General features: G+C 36.2%; 1 protein-coding gene across 1 annotated transcript in view; it reads left to right on the forward strand.

The window, feature by feature from the left end:
- Positions 1–21,653, forward strand: part of LOC128647625 (endonuclease domain-containing 1 protein) — a 35,794-nt gene that overhangs the window by 13,747 nt on the left and 394 nt on the right. Inside the window, exon 2 of the mRNA XM_053700381.1 lies at positions 21,477–21,653. This exon is cut by the window's right edge and continues 394 nt beyond it. Within this exon, the coding sequence (XP_053556356.1) occupies positions 21,477–21,653 (177 nt within the window). The remainder of the gene's footprint in view (positions 1–21,476) is intronic.

Genomic DNA, 21,653 nt, shown 5'->3' on the forward strand with positions numbered 1-21,653 from the left:
TATGTCTCTCTGTTTAACTTGCATTAGATTTGTCTCATTTTCTAACTCTCATCAGGCCTATCACTGTCTGACTAACGTTAGATATGTCTCTCTGTTTAACTTGCATTAGATATGTCTCATTTTCTGACTCTAATCAGGCCTATCACTGTCTGACTAACATTAGATATGTCTCTCTGTTTAACTTGCATTAGATATGTCTCTCTGTTTAACTTGCTTTAGATTTGTCTCATTTTCTGACTCTCATCAGGCCTATCACTGTCTGACTAACATTAGATATGTATCTCTGTTTAACTTGCTTTAGATTTCTCTCATTTTCTGACTCTCATCAGGCCTATCACTGTCTGACTAACATTAGATATGTCTCTGTTTAACTTGCATTAGATAGGTCTCTCTGTTTAACTTGCATTATATTTGTCTCATTCTCTGACTCTCAACAGGCCTATCACTGTCTGACTAACATTAGATATGTCTCTCTGTTTAAATTGCATTAGATATGTCTCATTTTCTGACTCTCATCAGGCCTATCACTGTCTGACTAACATTAGATATGTCTCTGTTTAACTTGCGTTATATTTGTCTCATTTTCTGACTCTCATCAGGCCTATCACTCTCTGACTAACATTAGATATGTCTCTCTGTTTAACTTGCATTATATTTGTCTCATTTTCTGACTCTCATCAGGCCTATCACTCTCTGACTAACATTAGATATGTCTCTGTTTAACTTGCATATATTTGTCTCATTTTCTGACTCTCATCAGGCCTATCACTGTCTGATTAACATTAGATATGCCTCTGTGTAACTTGCATTAGATTTGTCTCATTCTCTGACTCTCATCAGGCCTATCACTGTCTGATTAACATTAGATATTTCTCTCTGTTTAAATTGCATTAGATATGTCTCTGTGTAACTTGCATTAGATATGTCTCATTTTCTGACTCTCATCAGGCCTATCACTGTCTGACTAACATTAGATATGTCTCTCTGTTTAACTTGCATTAGATTTGTCTCATTCTCTGAATCTCATCAAGCCTATCACTGTCTGACTAACATTAGATATGTCTCTCTGTTTAACTTGCATTAGATATGTCTCTGTGTAACTTGCATTAGATTTGTCTCATTTTCTGACTCTCATCAGGCCTATCACTGTCTGACTAACATTAGATATGTCTCTCTGTTTAACTTTCATTATATTTGTCTCATTTTCTGACTCTCATCAGGCCTATCACTGTCTGACTAACGTTATATATGCCTCACTGTTTAACTTGCATTATATTGGTCTAATTTTCTGACTCTCATCAGGCCTATCAATGTCTAACTAACATTAGATATGTCTCTCTGTTTAACTTGCATAATATTTGTCTCATTTTCTGACTCTCATCAGGCCTATCACTGTCTGACTAACATTAGATATGTCTCTCTGTTTAACTTGCATTATATTTGTCTCATTCTCTGATTCTCATCAGGCCTATCACTGTCTGACTAACATTAGATATGTCTCTTTGTTTAACTTGCATTAGATTTGTCTCATTTTCTAACTCTCATCAAGCCTATCACTGTCTGACTAACGTTAGATATGTCTCTCTGTTTAACTTGCATTAGATTTGTCTCATTTTCTAACTCTCATCAGGCCTATCACTGTCTGACTAACATTAGATATGTCTCTCTGTTTAACTTGCATTATATTTGTCTCATTCTCTGACTCTCATCAGGCCTATCACTGTCTGACTAACATTAGATATGTCTCTCTGTTTAACTTGCATTAGATTTGTCTCATTTTCTAACTCTCATCAGGCCTATCACTGTCTGACTAACGTTAGATATGTCTCTCTGTTTAACTTGCATTAGATTTGTCTCATTTTCTAACTCTCATCAGGCCTATCACTGTCTGACTAACGTTAGATATGTCTCTCTGTTTAACTTGCATTAGATATGTCTCATTTTCTGACTCTAATCAGGCCTATCACTGTCTGACTAACATTAGATATGTCTCTCTGTTTAACTTGCATTAGATATGTCTCTCTGTTTAACTTGCTTTAGATTTGTCTCATTTTCTGACTCTCATCAGGCCTATCACTGTCTGACTAACATTAGATATGTATCTCTGTTTAACTTGCTTTAGATTTCTCTCATTTTCTGACTCTCATCAGGCCTATCACTGTCTGACTAACATTAGATATGTCTCTGTTTAACTTGCATTAGATAGGTCTCTCTGTTTAACTTGCATTATATTTGTCTCATTCTCTGACTCTCAACAGGCCTATCACTGTCTGACTAACATTAGATATGTCTCTCTGTTTAAATTGCATTAGATATGTCTCATTTTCTGACTCTCATCAGGCCTATCACTGTCTGACTAACATTAGATATGTCTCTGTTTAACTTGCGTTATATTTGTCTCATTTTCTGACTCTCATCAGGCCTATCACTCTCTGACTAACATTAGATATGTCTCTCTGTTTAACTTGCATTAGATATGTCTCTCTGTTTAACTTGCATAGATTTGTCTCATTCTCTGACTCTCATCAGGCCTATCACTGTCTGATTAACATTAGATATTTCTCTATGTTTAACTTGCATTAGATATGTCTCTCTGTTTAACTTGCATTATATTTGTCTCATTCTCTGACTCTCATCAGGCCTATCACTGTCTGACTAACATTAGATATGTCTCTCTGTTTAACTTGCATTAGATTTGTCTCATTCTCTGAATCTCATCAAGCCTATCACTGTCTGACTAACATTAGATATGTCTCTCTGTTTAACTTGCATTAGATATGTCTCTGTGTAACTTGCATTAGATTTGTCTCATTTTCTGACTCTCATCAGGCCTATCACTGTCTGACTAACATTAGATATGTCTCTCTGTTTAACTTTCATTATATTTGTCTCATTTTCTGACTCTCATCAGGCCTATCACTGTCTGACTAACGTTATATATGCCTCACTGTTTAACTTGCATTATATTGGTCTAATTTTCTGACTCTCATCAGGCCTATCAATGTCTAACTAACATTAGATATGTCTCTCTGTTTAACTTGCATAATATTTGTCTCATTTTCTGACTCTCATCAGGCCTATCACTGTCTGACTAACATTAGATATGTCTCTCTGTTTAACTTGCATTATATATGTCTCTGTTTAACTTGATTTAGATTTGTCTCATTTTCTAACTCTCATCAGGCCTATCACTGTCTGACTAACATTAGATATGTCTCTCTGTTTAACTTGCATTATATTTGTCTCATTCTCTGACTCTCATTAGGCCTATCACTGTCTGACTAACGTTAGATATGTCTCTCTGTTTAACTTGCATTAGATTTGTCTCTTTTTCTAACTCTCATCAGGCCTATCACTGTCTGACTAACATTAGATATGGCTCTCTGTTTAACTTGCATTAGATTTGTCTCTCTGTTTAACTTGCTTTAGATTTGTCTCATTTTCTGACTCTCATCAGGCCTATCACTGTCTGATTAACATTAGATATGTATCTCTGTTTAACTTGCTTTAGATTTCTCTCATTTTCTGACTCTCATCAGGCCTTTCACTGTCTGACTAACATTAGATATGTATCTCTGTTTAACTTGCTTTAGATTTGTCTCATTTTCTGACTCTCATCAGGCCTATCACTGTCTGACTAACATTAGATATGTCTCTGTTTAACTTGCATTAGATAGGTCTCTCTGTTTAACTTGCATTATATTTGTCTCATTCTCTGACTCTCAACAGGCCTATCACTGTCTGACTAACATTAGATATGTCTCTCTGTTTAAATTGCATTAGATATGTCTCTGTGTAACTTGCATTAGATATGTCTCATTTTCTGACTCTCATCAGGCCTATCACTGTCTGACTAACATTAGATATGTCTCTCTGTTTAACTTGCATTAGATTTGTCTCATTCTCTGAATCTCATCAAGCCTATCACTGTCTGACTAACATTAGATATGTCTCTCTGTTTAACTTGCATTAGATATGTCTCTGTGTAACTTGCATTAGATTTGTCTCATTTTCTGACTCTCATCAGGCCTATCACTGTCTGACTAACATTAGATATGTCTCTCTGTTTAACTTGCATTAGATTTGTCTCATTCTCTGAATCTCATCAAGCCTATCACTGTCTGACTAACATTAGATATGTCTCTCTGTTTAACTTGCATTAGATAGGTCTCTGTGTAACTTGCATTAGATTTGTCTCATTTTCTGACTCTCATCAGGCCTATCACTGTCTGACTAACATTAGATATGTCTCTCTGTTTAAATTGCATTAGATATGTCTCTGTGTAACTTGCATTAGATATGTCTCATTTTCTGACTCTCATCAGGCCTATCACTGTCTGACTAACATTAGATATGTCTCTCTGTTTAACTTGCATTAGATTTGTCTCATTCTCTGAATCTCATCAAGCCTATCACTGTCTGACTAACATTAGATATGTCTCTCTGTTTAACTTGCATTAGATATGTCTCTGTGTAACTTGCATTAGATTTGTCTCATTTTCTGACTCTCATCAGGCCTATCACTGTCTGACTAACATTAGATATGTCTCTCTGTTTAACTTTCATTATATTTGTCTCATTTTCTGACTCTCATCAGGCCTATCACTGTCTGACTAACGTTATATATGCCTCACTGTTTAACTTGCATTATATTGGTCTAATTTTCTGACTCTCATCAGGCCTATCAATGTCTAACTAACATTAGATATGTCTCTCTGTTTAACTTGCATAATATTTGTCTCATTTTCTGACTCTCATCAGGCCTATCACTGTCTGACTAACATTAGATATGTCTCTCTGTTTAACTTGCATTATATTTGTCTCATTCTCTGATTCTCATCAGGCCTATCACTGTCTGACTAACATTAGATATGTCTCTTTGTTTAACTTGCATTAGATTTGTCTCATTTTCTAACTCTCATCAAGCCTATCACTGTCTGACTAACGTTAGATATGTCTCTCTGTTTAACTTGCATTAGATTTGTCTCATTTTCTGACTCTCATCAGGCCTATCACTGTCTGACTAACATTAGATATGTCTCTCTGTTTAACTTGCATTATATTTGTCTCATTCTCTGACTCTCATCAGGCCTATCACTGTCTGACTAACATTAGATATGTCTCTCTGTTTAACTTGCATTAGATTTGTCTCATTTTCTAACTCTCATCAGGCCTATCACTGTCTGACTAACGTTAGATATGTCTCTCTGTTTAACTTGCATTAGATATGTCTCATTTTCTGACTCTAATCAGGCCTATCACTGTCTGACTAACATTAGATATGTCTCTCTGTTTAACTTGCATTAGATATGTCTCTCTGTTTAACTTGCTTTAGATTTGTCTCATTTTCTGACTCTCATCAGGCCTATCACTGTCTGACTAACATTAGATATGTATCTCTGTTTAACTTGCTTTAGATTTCTCTCATTTTCTGACTCTCATCAGGCCTATCACTGTCTGACTAACATTAGATATGTCTCTGTTTAACTTGCATTAGATAGGTCTCTCTGTTTAACTTGCATTATATTTGTCTCATTCTCTGACTCTCAACAGGCCTATCACTGTCTGACTACAATTAGATATGTCTCTCTGTTTAAATTGCATTAGATATGTCTCATTTTCTGACTCTCATCAGGCCTATCACTGTCTGACTAACATTAGATATGTCTCTGTTTAACTTGCGTTATATTTGTCTCATTTTCTGACTCTCATCAGGCCTATCACTCTCTGACTAACATTAGATATGTCTCTCTGTTTAACTTGCATTAGATATGTCTCTCTGTTTAACTTGCATATATTTGTCTCATTTTCTGACTCTCATCAGGCCTATCACTGTCTGATTAACATTAGATATGCCTCTGTGTAACTTGCATTAGATTTGTCTCATTCTCTGACTCTCATCAGGCCTATCACTGTCTGATTAACATTAGATATTTCTCTCTGTTTAAATTGCATTAGATATGTCTCTGTGTAACTTGCATTAGATATGTCTCATTTTCTGACTCTCATCAGGCCTATCACTGTCTGACTAACATTAGATATGTCTCTCTGTTTAACTTGCATTAGATTTGTCTCATTCTCTGAATCTCATCAAGCCTATCACTGTCTGACTAACATTAGATATGCCTCTCTGTTTAACTTGCATTAGATATGTCTCTGTGTAACTTGCATTAGATTTGTCTCATTTTCTGACTCTCATCAGGCCTATCACTGTCTGACTAACATTAGATATGTCTCTCTGTTTAACTTTCATTATATTTGTCTCATTTTCTGACTCTCATCAGGCCTATCACTGTCTGACTAACGTTATATATGCCTCACTGTTTAACTTGCATTATATTGGTCTATTTTTCTGACTCTCATCAGGCCTATCAATGTCTAACTAACATTAGATATGTCTCTCTGTTTAACTTGCATAATATTTGTCTCATTTTCTGACTCTCATCAGGCCTATCACTGTCTGACTAACATTAGATATGTCTCTCTGTTTAACTTGCATTATATTTGTCTCATTCTCTGATTCTCATCAGGCCTATCACTGTCTGACTAACATTAGATATGTCTCTTTGTTTAACTTGCATTAGATTTGTCTCATTTTCTAACTCTCATCAAGCCTATCACTGTCTGACTAACGTTAGATATGTCTCTCTGTTTAACTTGCATTAGATTTGTCTCATTTTCTAACTCTCATCAGGCCTATCACTGTCTGACTAACATTAGATATGTCTCTCTGTTTAACTTGCATTATATTTGTCTCATTCTCTGACTCTCATCAGGCCTATCACTGTCTGACTAACATTAGATATGTCTCTCTGTTTAACTTGCATTAGATTTGTCTCATTTTCTAACTCTCATCAGGCCTATCACTGTCTGACTAACGTTAGATATGTCTCTCTGTTTAACTTGCATTAGATATGTCTCATTTTCTGACTCTAATCAGGCCTATCACTGTCTGACTAACATTAGATATGTCTCTCTGTTTAACTTGCATTAGATATGTCTCTCTGTTTAACTTGCTTTAGATTTGTCTCATTTTCTGACTCTCATCAGGCCTATCACTGTCTGACTAACATTAGATATGTATCTCTGTTTAACTTGCTTTAGATTTCTCTCATTTTCTGACTCTCATCAGGCCTATCACTGTCTGACTAACATTAGATATGTCTCTGTTTAACTTGCATTAGATAGGTCTCTCTGTTTAACTTGCATTATATTTGTCTCATTCTCTGACTCTCAACAGGCCTATCACTGTCTGACTAACATTAGATATGTCTCTCTGTTTAAATTGCATTAGATATGTCTCATTTTCTGACTCTCATCAGGCCTATCACTGTCTGACTAACATTAGATATGTCTCTGTTTAACTTGCGTTATATTTGTCTCATTTTCTGACTCTCATCAGGCCTATCACTCTCTGACTAACATTAGATATGTCTCTCTGTTTAACTTGCATTAGATATGTCTCTCTGTTTAACTTGCATATATTTGTCTCATTTTCTGACTCTCATCAGGCCTATCACTGTCTGATTAACATTAGATATGCCTCTGTGTAACTTGCATTAGATTTGTCTCATTCTCTCACTCTCATCAGGCCTATCACTGTCTGATTAACATTAGATATTTCTCTCTGTTTAAATTGCATTAGATATGTCTCTGTGTAACTTGCATTAGATATGTCTCATTTTCTGACTCTCATCAGGCCTATCACTGTCTGACTAACATTAGATATGTCTCTCTGTTTAACTTGCATTAGATTTGTCTCATTCTCTGAATCTCATCAAGCCTATCACTGTCTGACTAACATTAGATATGTCTCTCTGTTTAACTTGCATTAGATATGTCTCTGTGTAACTTGCATTAGATTTGTCTCATTTTCTGACTCTCATCAGGCCTATCACTGTCTGACTAACATTAGATATGTCTCTCTGTTTAACTTTCATTATATTTGTCTCATTTTCTGACTCTCATCAGGCCTATCACTGTCTGACTAACTTTATATATGCCTCACTGTTTAACTTGCATTATATTGGTCTAATTTTCTGACTCTCATCAGGCCTATCAATGTCTAACTAACATTAGATATGTCTCTCTGTTTAACTTGCATAATATTTGTCTCATTTTCTGACTCTCATCAGGCCTATCACTGTCTGACTAACATTAGATATGTCTCTCTGTTTAACTTGCATTATATTTGTCTCATTCTCTGATTCTCATCAGGCCTATCACTGTCTGACTAACATTAGATATGTCTCTTTGTTTAACTTGCATTAGATTTGTCTCATTTTCTAACTCTCATCAAGCCTATCACTGTCTGACTAACGTTAGATATGTCTCTCTGTTTAACTTGCATTAGATTTGTCTCATTTTCTAACTCTCATCAGGCCTATCACTGTCTGACTAACATTAGATATGTCTCTCTGTTTAACTTGCATTATATTTGTCTCATTCTCTGACTCTCATCAGGCCTATCACTGTCTGACTAACATTAGATATGTCTCTCTGTTTAACTTGCATTAGATTTGTCTCATTTTCTAACTCTCATCAGGCCTATCACTGTCTGACTAACGTTAGATATGTCTCTCTGTTTAACTTGCATTAGATATGTCTCATTTTCTGACTCTAATCAGGCCTATCACTGTCTGACTAACATTAGATATGTCTCTCTGTTTAACTTGCATTAGATATGTCTCTCTGTTTAACTTGCTTTAGATTTGTCTCATTTTCTGACTCTCATCAGGCCTATCACTGTCTGACTAACATTAGATATGTATCTCTGTTTAACTTGCTTTAGATTTCTCTCATTTTCTGACTCTCATCAGGCCTATCACTGTCTGACTAACATTAGATATGTCTCTGTTTAACTTGCATTAGATAGGTCTCTCTGTTTAACTTGCATTATATTTGTCTCATTCTCTGACTCTCAACAGGCCTATCACTGTCTGACTAAAATTAGATATGTCTCTCTGTTTAAATTGCATTAGATATGTCTCATTTTCTGACTCTCATCAGGCCTATCACTGTCTGACTAACATTAGATATGTCTCTGTTTAACTTGCGTTATATTTGTCTCATTTTCTGACTCTCATCAGGCCTATCACTCTCTGACTAACATTAGATATGTATCTCTGTTTAACTTGCATTAGATATGTCTCTCTGTTTAACTTGCATATATTTGTCTCATTTTCTGACTCTCATCAGGCCTATCACTGTCTGATTAACATTAGATATGCCTCTGTGTAACTTGCATTAGATTTGTCTCATTCTCTGACTCTCATCAGGCCTATCACTGTCTGATTAACATTAGATATTTCTCTATGTTTAACTTGCATTAGATATGTCTCTCTGTTTAACTTGCATTATATTTGTCTCATTCTCTGACTCTCATCAGGCCTATCACTGTCTGACTAACATTAGATATGTCTCTCTGTTTAACTTGCATTAGATATGTCTCTCTGTTTAACTCGCTTTAGATTTGTCTCATTTTCTGACTCTCATCAGGCCTTTCACTGTCTGACTAACATAAGATATGTCTCTCTGTTTAACTTGATTTAGATTTGTCTCATTTTCTGACTCTCATCAGGCCTATCACTATCTGACTAACATTAGATATGTCTCTCTTTAACTTGCATTAGATATGTCTCTCTGTTTAACTTGCATTATATTTGTCTCATTCTCTGACTCTCATCAGGCATATCACTGTCTGACTAACATTAGATATGTCTCTCTGTTTAACTTGCATTAGATTTGTCTCATTCTCTGACTCACATCAAGCCTATCACTGTCTGACTAACATTAGATATGTCTCTCTGTTTAACTTGCATTAGATATGTCTCTGTGTAACTTGCATTAGATATGTCTCATTTTCTGACTCTCATCAGGCCTATCACTGTCTGACTAACATTAGATATGTCTCTCTGTTTAACTTGCATTAGATATGTCTTATTTTCTGACTCGCATCAGGCCTATCACTATCTGACTAACATTAGATATGTCTCTCTGTTTAACTTGCATTATATTTGTCTCATTTTCTTACTCTCATCAGGCCTATCACTGTCTGACCAACATTAGATATGTCTCTCTGTTTAACTTGCATTAGATATGTCTCTCTGTTTAACTTGCATCATATTTGTCTCATTTTCTGACTCTCATCAGGCCTATCACTGTCTGATTAACATTAAATATGCCTCTGTGTAACTTGCATTAGATTTGTCTAATTCTCTGACTCTCATCAGGCCTATCACTGTCTGATTAACATTAGATTTTTCTCTCTGTTTAACTTGCATTAGATATGTTTCATTGTCTGACTATCATCAGGCCTATCACTGTCTGACTAACATTAGATATGTCTCTCTGTTTAACTTGCATTAGATATGTCTCTCTGTTTAACTTGCATTATATTTTTTGTAATTCTCTGACTCTCATCAGGTCTATCACTGTCTGACTAACATTAGATATGTCTCTCTGTTTAACTTGCATTATATTTGTCTCATTTTCTGACTCACATCAGGCCTGTCACTGTCTGACTAACATTAGATATGTCTCTGTTTAACTTACATTAGATATGTCTCTCTGTTTAACTTGCATTATATTTGTCTCATTTTCTGACTCTCATCAGGCCTATCACTGTCTGACTAACATTAGATATGTCTCTCTGTTTAACTTGCATTAGATTTGTGTCATTTTCTGACTCTCATCAGGCCTATCACTCTCTGATTAACATTAGATATGCCTCTGTGTAACATGGATTAGATATGTCTCTCTGTTTAACTTGCATTAGATATGTCTCTCTGTTTAACTTGCATTATATTTGTCTCATTTTCTGACTCTCATCAGACCTATCACTGTCTGACTAACATTAGATATGTCTCTCTGTGTAACTTGCATTAGATTTGTCTCATTTTCTGACTCTCATCAGGCCTATCACTGTCTGACTAACATTAGATATGTCTCTCTGTTTAACTTGCATTATATTTGTCTCATTTTCTGACTCTCATCAGGCCTATCACTGTCTGAATAACATTAGATATGTCTCTCTGTTTAACTTGCATTATATTTGTCTCATTTTCTGACTCTCATCAGGCCTATCACTGTCTGACTAATGTTATATATGCCTCACTGTTTAACTTGCATTATATTGGTCTCATTTTCTGACTCTTATCAGGCCTATCAATGTCTAACTAACATTAGATATGTCTCTCTGTTTAACTTGCATTATATTTGTCTCATTTTCTGACTCTCATCAGGCCTATCACTATCTGACTAACATTAGATATGTCTCTCTGTTTAACTTGCATTATATTTGTCTCATTCTCTGACTCTCATCAGGCCTATCACTATCTGACTAACATTAGATATGTCTCTCTGTTTAACTTGCATTAGATTTGTCTAATTTTCTAACTCTCATCAGGCCTATCACTGTCTGACTAACGTTAGATATGTCTCTCTGTTTAACTTGCATTAGATATGTCTCTCTGTTTAACTTGCTTTAGATTTGTGTCATTTTCTGACTCTCATCAGGCCTATCACTGTCTGACTAACATTAGATATGATTCTCTGTTTAACTTGCTTTAGATTTGTCTCATTTTCTGACTCCCATCAGGCCTATCAATGTCTGACTAACATTAGATATGTCTCTGTTTAACTTGCAGTAGATATGTCTCTCTGTTTAACTTGCATTATATTTGTCTCATTGTCTGACTCTCATCAGGCCTATCACTGTCTGACTAACATTAGATATGTCTCTCTGTTTAACTTGCATTACATATGTCTCTGTGTAACTTGCATTAGATATGTCTCATTTTCTTACTCTCATCAGGCCTATCACTGTCTGACTAACATTAGATATGTCTCGGTTTAACTTGCGTTATATTTGTCTCATTTTCTGACTCTCATCAGGCCTATCACTCTCTGACTAACATTAGATATTTCTCTCTGTTTAACTTGCATTAGATATGTCTCTCTGTTTAACTTGCATTATATTTGTCTCATTTTCTGACTCTCATCAGGCCTATCACTGTCTGATTAACATTAGATATGCCTCTGTGTAACTTGCATTAGATTTGTCTCATTCTCTGACTCTCATCAGGCCTATCACTGTCTGACTAACATTAGATATGTCTCTCTGTTTAACTTGCATTAGATATGTCTCTCTGTTTAACTTGCTTTAGATTTGTCTCCTTTTCTGACTCTCATCAGGCGTTTCATTGTCTGACTAACATTAGATATGTCACTCTGTTTAACTTGCTTTAGATTTGTCTCATTTTCTGACTCTCATCAGGCCTATCACTGTCTGACTAACATTAGAAATGTATCTCTGTTTAACTTGCTTTAGATTTGTCTCATTTTCTGACTCTCATCAGGCCTATCACTGTCTGACTAACATTAGATATGTCTCTCTGTTTAACTTGCATTAGATTTGTCTGATTTTCTAACTCTCATCAGGCCTATCACTGTCTGAATAACGTTAGATATGTCTCTCTGTTTAACTTGCATTAGATATGTCTCATTTTCTGACTCTCATCAGGTCTATCACTGACTGACTAACATTAGATATGTCTCTCTGTTTAACTTGCATTATATTTGTCTCATTTTCTGACTCTCATCAGGCCTATCACTCTCTGACTAACATTAGATATGTCTCTCTGTTTAACTTGCATTAGAAATGTCTCTCTGTTAAACTTGCATTATATTTGTCTCATTTTCTGACTCTCATCAGGCCTATCACTATCTGATTAACATTAGATATGCCTCTGTGTAACTTGCATTAGATTTGTCTCATTTTCTGACTCTCATCAGGCCTATCACTGTCTGATTAACATTAGATATTTCTCTCGGTTTAACTTGCATTAGATATGTCTCTCTGTTTAACTTGCATTATATTTGTCTCATTTTCTGACTCTCATCAGGCCTATCTATGTCTGACTAACATTAGATATGTCTCTCTGTTTAACTTGCATTATATTTGTCTCATTCTCTGACTCTCATCAGGCCTATCACTGTCTGACTAACATTAGATATGTCTCTCTGTTTAACTTGCATTAGATATGTCTCTCTGCTTAACTTGCTTTAGATTTGTCTCATTTTCTGACTCTCATCAGGCCTTTCACTGTCTGACTAACATTGGATATGTCTCTCTGTTTAACTTGCTTTAGATGTGTCTAGTTTTCTGACTCTCATCAGGCCTATCACTATCTGACTAACATTAGATATGTCTCTGTTTAACTTGCATTAGATATGTCTCTCTGTTTAACTTGCATTATATTTGTCTCATTGTCTGACTCTCATCAGGCCTTTCACTGTCTGACTAACATTAGATATGTCTCTCTGTTTAACTTGCATTAGATATGTCTCTGTGTAACTTGCATTAGATATGTCTCATTTTCTTACTCTCATCAGGCCTATCACTGTCTGACTAACATTAGATATGTCTCGGTTTAACTTGCGTTATATTTGTCTCATTTTCTGACTCTCATCAGGCCTATCACTCTCTGACTAACATTAGATATTTCTCTCTGTTTAACTTGCATTAGATATGTCTCTTTGTTTAACTTGCATTATATTTGTCTCATTTTCTGACTCTCATCAGGCCTATCACTGTCTGATTAACATTAGATATGCCTCTGTGTAACTTGCATTATATTTGTCTCATTCTCTGACTCTCATCAGGCCCATCACTGTCTGACTAACATTAGATATGTCTCTCTGTTTAACTTGCATTAGATATGTCTCTCTGTTTAACTTGCTTTAGATTTGTCTCATTTTCTGACTCTCATCAGGCCTTTCATTGTCTGACTAACATTAGATATGTCACTCTGTTTAACTTGCTTTAGATTTGTCTCATTTTCTGACTCTCATCACGCCTATCACTGTCTGACTAACATTAGAAATGTATCTCTGTTTAACTTGCTTTAGATTTGTCTCATTTTCTGACTCTCATCAGGCCTATCACTGTCTGACTAACATTAGATATGTCTCTCTGTTTAACTTGCATTAGATTTGTCTGATTTTCTAACTCTCATCAGGCCTATCACTGTCTGAATAACGTTAGATATGTCTCTCTGTTTAACTTGCATTAGATATGTCTCATTTTCTGACTCTCATCAGGCCTATCACTGTCTGATTAAGATTAGATATTTCTCTCTGTTTAACTTGCATTAGATATGTTTCATTCTCTGACTATCATCAGGCCTATCACTGTCTGACTAACATTAGATATGTCTCTCTGTTTAACTTGCATTAGATATGTCTCTCTGTTTAACTTGCATTATATTTTTCTCATTTTCTGACTTTCATCAGGCCTATCACTGTCTGACTAACATTAGATATGTCTCTCTATTTAACTTGCATTATATTTGTCTCATTCTCTGACTCTCATCAGGTCTATCACTGACTGACTAACATTAGATATGTCTCTCTGTTTAACTTGCATTATATTTGTCTCATTTTCTGACTCTCATCAGGCCTATCACTCTCTGACTAACATTAGATATGTCTCTCTGTTTAACTTGCATTAGATATGTCTCTCTGTTAAACTTGCATTATATTTGTCTCATTTTCTGACTCTCATCAGGCCTATCACTGTCTGATTAACATTAGATATGCCTCTGTGTAACTTGCATTAGATTTGTCTCATTTTCTGACTCTCATCAGGCCTATCACTGTCTGATTAACATTAGATATTTCTCTCGGTTTAACTTGCATTAGATATGTCTCTCTGTTTAACTTGCATTATATTTGTCTCATATTCTGACTCTCATCAGGCCTATCTATGTCTGACTAACATTAGATATGTCTCTCTGTTTAACTTGCTTTAGATTTGTCTCATTTTCTGATTCTCATCAGGCCTTTCACTGTCTGACTAACATTGGATATGTCTCTCTGTTTAACTTGCTTTAGATGTGTCTAGTTTTCTGACTCTCATCAGGCCTATCACTATCTGACTAACATTAGATATGTCTCTGTTTAACTTGCATTAGATATGTCTCTCTGTTTAACTTGCATTATATGTGTCTCATTCTCTTACTCTCATCAAGCCTATCACTTTCTGACTAACATTAGATATGTCTCTCTGTTTAACTTGCATTAGATATGTCTCTGTGTAACTTGCATTAGATATGTCTCATTTTCTGACTCTCATCAGGCCTATCACTGTCTGACTAACATTAGATATGTCTCTCTGTTTAACATGTCTTAGATTTGTCTCATTCTCTGACTCTCATCAAGCCTATCACTGTCTGACTAACATTAGATATGTATCTCTGTTTAACTTGCATTAGATATGTCTCTGTGTAACTTGCATTAGATATGTCTCATTTTCTGACTCTCATCAGGCCTATCACTGTCTGACTAAAATTAGATATGTCTCTCTGTTTAACTTGCATTATATATGTCTCTGTGTAACTTGCATTAGATATGTCTCATTTTCTGACTCTCATCAGGCCTATCACTATCTGACTAACATTAGATATGTCTCTCTGTTTAACTTGCATTATATTTGTCTCATTTTCTGGCTCTCATCAGGCCTATCACTGTCTGACCAACATTAGATATGTCTCTCTGTTTAACTTGCATTAGATATGTCTCTCTGTTTAACTTGCTTTATATTTGTCTCATTTTCTGACTCTCATCAGGCCTATCACTGTCTGACTAAAATTAGATATGTCTCTCTGTTTAACTTGCATTATATATGTCTCTGTGTAACCTGCATTAGATATGTCTCATTTTCTGACTCTCATCAGGCCTATCACTATCTGACTAACATTAGATATGTCTCTCTGTTTAACTTGCATTATATTTGTCTCATTTTCTGACTCTCATCAGGCCTATCACTGTCTGACCAACATTAGATATGTCTCTCTGTTTAACTGGCATTAGATATGTCTCTCTGTTTAACTTGCTTTATATTTGTCTCATTTTCTGACTCTCATCAGGCCTATCACTGTCTGATTAACATTAGATATGCCTCTGTGTAACTTGCATTAGATTTGTCTAATTCTCTGACTCTCATCAGACCTATCACTGTCTGATTAACATTAGATATTTCTCTCTGTTTAACTTGCATTAGATATGTTTCATTCTCTGACTATAATCAGGCCTATCACTGTCTGACTAACATTAGATATGTCTCTCTGTTTAACTTGCATTACATATGTCTCTCTGTTTAATTTGCATTATATTTTTCTCATTTTCTGACTTTCATCAGGCCTATCACTGTCTGACTAACATTAGATATGTCTCTCTGTTTAACTTGCATTATATTTGTCTCATTCTCTGACTCTCATCAGGTCTATCACTGTCTGACTAACATTAGATATGTCTCTCTGTTTAACTTGCATTATATTTGTCTCATTTTCTGACTCTCATCAGGCCTATCACTGTCTGACTAACATTAGATATGTCTCTCTGTTTAACTTGCATTAGATATGTCTCTCTGTTTAACTTGCATTATATTTGTCTCATTTTCTGACTCTCATCAGGCCTATCACTGTCTGACTAACATTAGATATGTCTCTGTGTAACTTGCATTATATTTGTCTCATTTTCTGACTCTCATCAGGCCTATCACTGTCTGACTAACATTAGATATGTCTCTGTTTAACTTGCATTAGATATGTCTCTCTGTTTAACTTGCATTATATTTGTCTCATTTTCTGACTCTCATCAGGCCTATCACTGTCTGATTAACATTAGATATGCCTCCGTGTAACTTGCATTAGATTTGTCTCATTCTCTGACTCTCATCAGGCCTATCACTGTCTGATTAACATTAGATATTTCTCTCTGTTTAACTTGCATTAGATTTGTTTCATTCTCTGACTATCATCAGGCCTATCACTGTCTGATTAACATTAGATATTTCTCTCTGTTTAACTTGCATTATATTTGTCTCATTTTCTGACTCTCATCAGGCCTATCACTGTCTGACTAACATTAGATATGTCTCTGTTTAACTTGCATTAGATATGTCTCTCTGTTTAACTTGCTTTAGATTTGTCTCATTTTCTGACTCTCATCAGGCCTATCACTGTCTGATTAACATTAGATATGCCTCCGTGTAACTTGCATTAGATTTGTCTCATTCTCTGACTCTCATCAGGCCTATCACTGTCTGATTAACATTAGATTTTTCTCTCTGTTTAACTTGCATTAGATATGTTTCATTCTCTGACTATCATCAGGCCTATCACTGTCTGACTAACATTAGATATGTCTCTCTGTCTGACTAACATTAGATATGTCTCTCTGTTTAACTTGCATTATATTTTTCTAATTTTCTGACTTTCATCAGGCCTATCACTGTCTGACTAACATTAGATATTTCTCTCTGTTTAACTTGCATTATATTTGTCTCATTCTCTGACTCTCATCAGGTCTATCACTGTCTGACTAACATTAGATATGTCTCTCTGTTTTACTTGCATTATATTTGTCTCATTTTCTGACTCTCATCAGGCCTATCACTGTCTGACTAACCTTAGATATGTCTCTCTGTTTAACTTGCATTATATTTGTCTCATTTTCTGACTCTCATCAGGCCTATCACTGTCTGACTAACCTTAGATATGTCTCTCTGTTTAACTTGCTTTAGATTTGTCTCACATTTTATCTGCATTCTATTTGTCTCACTGTCTGACTATTTGACTCACTATCTGACTCACATTTTCCTGACTGAGTACAACATTTGTCTCACTGGTCATATTATATTTGTAGCAATGTTTAACTCACATTATTTTTAACTCACTGTGTAACTTGCAATATTTCTGTCTCATTTTCTGACTCGCATCAGGTTTTTCTGACTTGTCTGGCTTTTAACTCACATTAGATTTGTCTCACTGTTTAACTTGTTATATTTCTGTCTCAATTTCTGACTCACATCAGGTCTGTCTGATCAATTCACATGAAATTTGTCTCGCGGTCAAACTATCTCACTATCTCACATCAGCTTTGCCTGATTTTTTAACTCACATTAGATTTGTCTCACTTTCCAACACTTACTTTAATTGTCCCAGTATCTCACACTAGGTTTGTCTGACTTTTAACTCACATTAGATTTGTCTCACTGTTCAACTCTCACTATACATGTCTCATCTCATACCACGTGTGTATGACTTTTAACTCACATTAGATTTGTCTCACTTTCCAACACTTACTTTAATTGTCCCAGTATCTCACACTAGGTTTGTCTGACTTTTAACTCACATTAGATTTGTCTCACTGTTCAACTCTCACTATACATGTCTCATCTCATACCACGTGTGTATGACTTTTAACTCACATTAGTTTTGTCTCACTGTTAAACTCTCACTATTCTTGTCTCATCTCATACCACGTGTGTCTGACTTTTAACTCACATTAGTTTTGTCTCACTGTTAAACTCTCACTATTCTTGTCTCATCTCATACCACGTGTGTTTGACTTTTAACTCACACTAGATTTGTCTCACTGTTAAACTCTCACTATTCTTGTCTCATCTCATACCACGTGTGTATGACTTTTAACTCACATTAGTTTTGTCTCACTGTTAAACTCTCACTATTCTTGTCTCATCTCATACCACGTGTGTCTGACTTTTAACTCACATTAGTTTTGTCTCACTGTTAAACTCTCACTATTCTTGTCTCATCTCATACCACGTGTGTCTGACTTTTAACTCACATTAGTTTTGTCTCACTGTTAAACTCTCACTATACATGTCTCATCTCATACCACGTGTGTTTGACTTTTAACTCACACTAGATTTGTCTCACTGTTAAACTCTCACTATTCTTGTCTCATCTCATACCACGTGTGTCTGACTTTTAACTCACACTAGATTTGTCTCACTGTTAAACTCTCACTATTCTTGTCTCATCTCATACCACGTGTGTCTGACTTTTAACTCACATTAGATTTGTCTCACTGTTCAACTCTCATTATACATGTCTCATCTCATACCAGGTGTGTCTGACTTTTAACTCAATTTAGATTTGTCTCACTATTGGACTCATACCTGTTTTATGTTACTATGACTCGTGTGGACACTGTCTCATTGTTTGGCAAATTTGTGTCATGGTCTTATTCGTTTCACTGTTTGACTCACATTCAATCTGTCTCACTGTTTGTCTCACACCCATTTTTTATCTTTGTCTGACCAAAATCCGATTTATTTTAATGTACTATTAGCATATTTGTCTCACTGTCTGCCTCACACCAGATTTATATTACTGTCAGAAGCCCTTTACTGACTTTTAGAGGTTTGTCTCTCTGATTCAATTTAGGATTGTATGGATGAGAGCAGGTAAAATAACCATGCTTACTAATCAGCCAATTATTTCACCTGTGCTCTAGTTCAGATATCCTCAAAATGTGTCCTGTTAGGGAGGCCTGGGGACAGGTTTGAAAACCAGTGGTCTAGATAGATTCATCGGGGCCTATTTATGATGGTGTGAGTGGACATGATCCGATATTGTGGATCATGTCCGCTGCACATCGATAAATGCCGACAGCATACGCTCTCAGCATTTATTATTGCACCAGCAGTTCTGGTTAACTGTTGGTGCAATGCCACCCCCTGCAGATTCGCGACCAATCGGCCGCTAGCAGGGGGCGTCAATTAACCTGATCATATTCTAGAGGGTTGATTTCTGTCCTCCTCAGAGCAGGCGGTCAGGTTATGGAGCAGCGGTCTTTGACCGCTGCTTCATAACTTCTGTTTCCGGCAAGCCTGAAGGCTCGCCAGAAACACGGGGCATCAAACTCCATATGGAGCTTGATAAAGATGCCCCATGAAGTTAAAAAAAGAATCTTACGTATCTCACCCCTCAGCCAATTAAGTTTACAACCCCCATAGTTGAGTTACCAAGCTCAGATTATAACAACCAACACAAATTCACCTATAACAAAGTTTTTATCACAGACAGATCCAGATTAGGGAAAAACCTAGTTTCCAACATCGCGTTGTCCATTACTTTATAAAAGTGGAATTGAGAAATGATCATCATGTTTGATTCTGCTTAACTATGATATGCATAGACAGCCCTAGTATTAGGCCAAATAGGATGGAAGCCTCGCAAAGCGCATAGAAAAAAATATTATTTGGTTCTATTTTTATCCTGGGACATTAGCTTCTGGAAGTATAGGGGCCCTGCCCTCCAACTTGCTCCTGGCACAGCTAGATATTCTAACCTACACAGCCTCTTACACAACAGCAAAATCTCTGGCTGCCTAGTGCAAGCTCCCCTCCTCCTCCACTGTTAGCTTTCCACTGTTCCATCAGCCTCGTCATCATCAGGAGGTGTCCCAGGCAACAATGGACACCTAACATCTAGGATAGGGGGACTGCACTTTTAACATTTTAACCCCTTTGCAACCAGAGGTGATAAGCATTTCTTATCACTTTATCATCTCTGTGCCTCCTCTCACATTCTCCTCTCTTACTCTACTTTCTTTACTCTCGTCCTCCTATCTTTCCCCCATCTCTCTCAGTCTTTTCTCTTTCTTCCCTCTTCTTTCTCTTACTCCTCTTCACTTTCTTCACTGTTTTCCTTGGCTCTCCCCCTCCTCACTCTTAATTCCCCCTCTTCCCTTTCCCCACTTTCCCTCGCCCTCCTTTCTCCTATTCACTCTTCTGACTCTGTTTCTCCTCCCTCTCTTTTTCTCCATCTCTCTTGTTCTACCTAATATATTTATTTCCACTCTTTTTGCATTCTATTTTCTAAACTCAAATCTGTCTTCTCTTTGCTGATCTTTGCTATCTAATGAAGCCAATTTAACAAATGTCTTGCGGACCTGATCTGACAGGGCGGATCATGTCCGCAAGACCTAGCTGAATGCGGCCGCCCGCAGGGGGGTGTCAATCAACCCGATCATACTTGATCAGGTTGAATTCCGCCGATTCCTGTCCGTCTGAAGACTCACCAGAAACACGGGCCGTCAAGCTCTGTTCAGAGCTTGATAGATAGGCCCCAATGTCTTCACTCACTCTCTCCCTTCTCAAAACATTTTATTTTTTCTCTCTTATCTCTCCTTCACTCTCTCTCTTTTTCTCTCTCCTCTCTCACCATTCCACCTCTCTTTCTCAATTCTCCCTCCATTTTCCCTGCTGTGTCTCCCTCTACTCTCTCTCTTATCACACTCTCTTTTTTCTCTCTTTCTCTTTTTCTTTCTTTCTCTTTTCCTTGCATTATTATAGAGAGATTCGGTAGAATGTAAGTACAAATTAAATTTTTTATCTAAATAAGGAAGGGTGGGAAATATTGTACACAACCAGGTGTTCAGTACATGGACATAATAATGTAATACAAATTAAATTTAAGAGAAGTCTAATATTTATATTTTGCCTAGGGACTCACCAACTCATGAACTACCTCTGATGATAGATTAAAATCTTCAAATGTATTGTTTTCTTTTCAGTTAAGCCAACACTAACAAGGGATTTATTAAAATGTACATTACCTTCAGAGTGTAAAATTGGACCATTTTTTTCTTATTCTCTGTAGCTTGCTGGCTTACCAACAAAGGACATGTTGCAGCCATCTCACAGTGAGATGCAGAGCACTCTGAACTTGGTAACAGAGAGTCAGGCCGTGAATGACGATTATAGAAACTCAGGCCTGAGCCGTGGACATGTAAACCCAAGTCTGCACCACAGCAGTGAGTCTCAGATCTCCACATTT

This window comes from Bombina bombina, chromosome 2 (genome assembly GCF_027579735.1).
Source record: "Bombina bombina isolate aBomBom1 chromosome 2, aBomBom1.pri, whole genome shotgun sequence".
Lineage (NCBI taxonomy): Eukaryota > Metazoa > Chordata > Amphibia > Anura > Bombinatoridae > Bombina > Bombina bombina.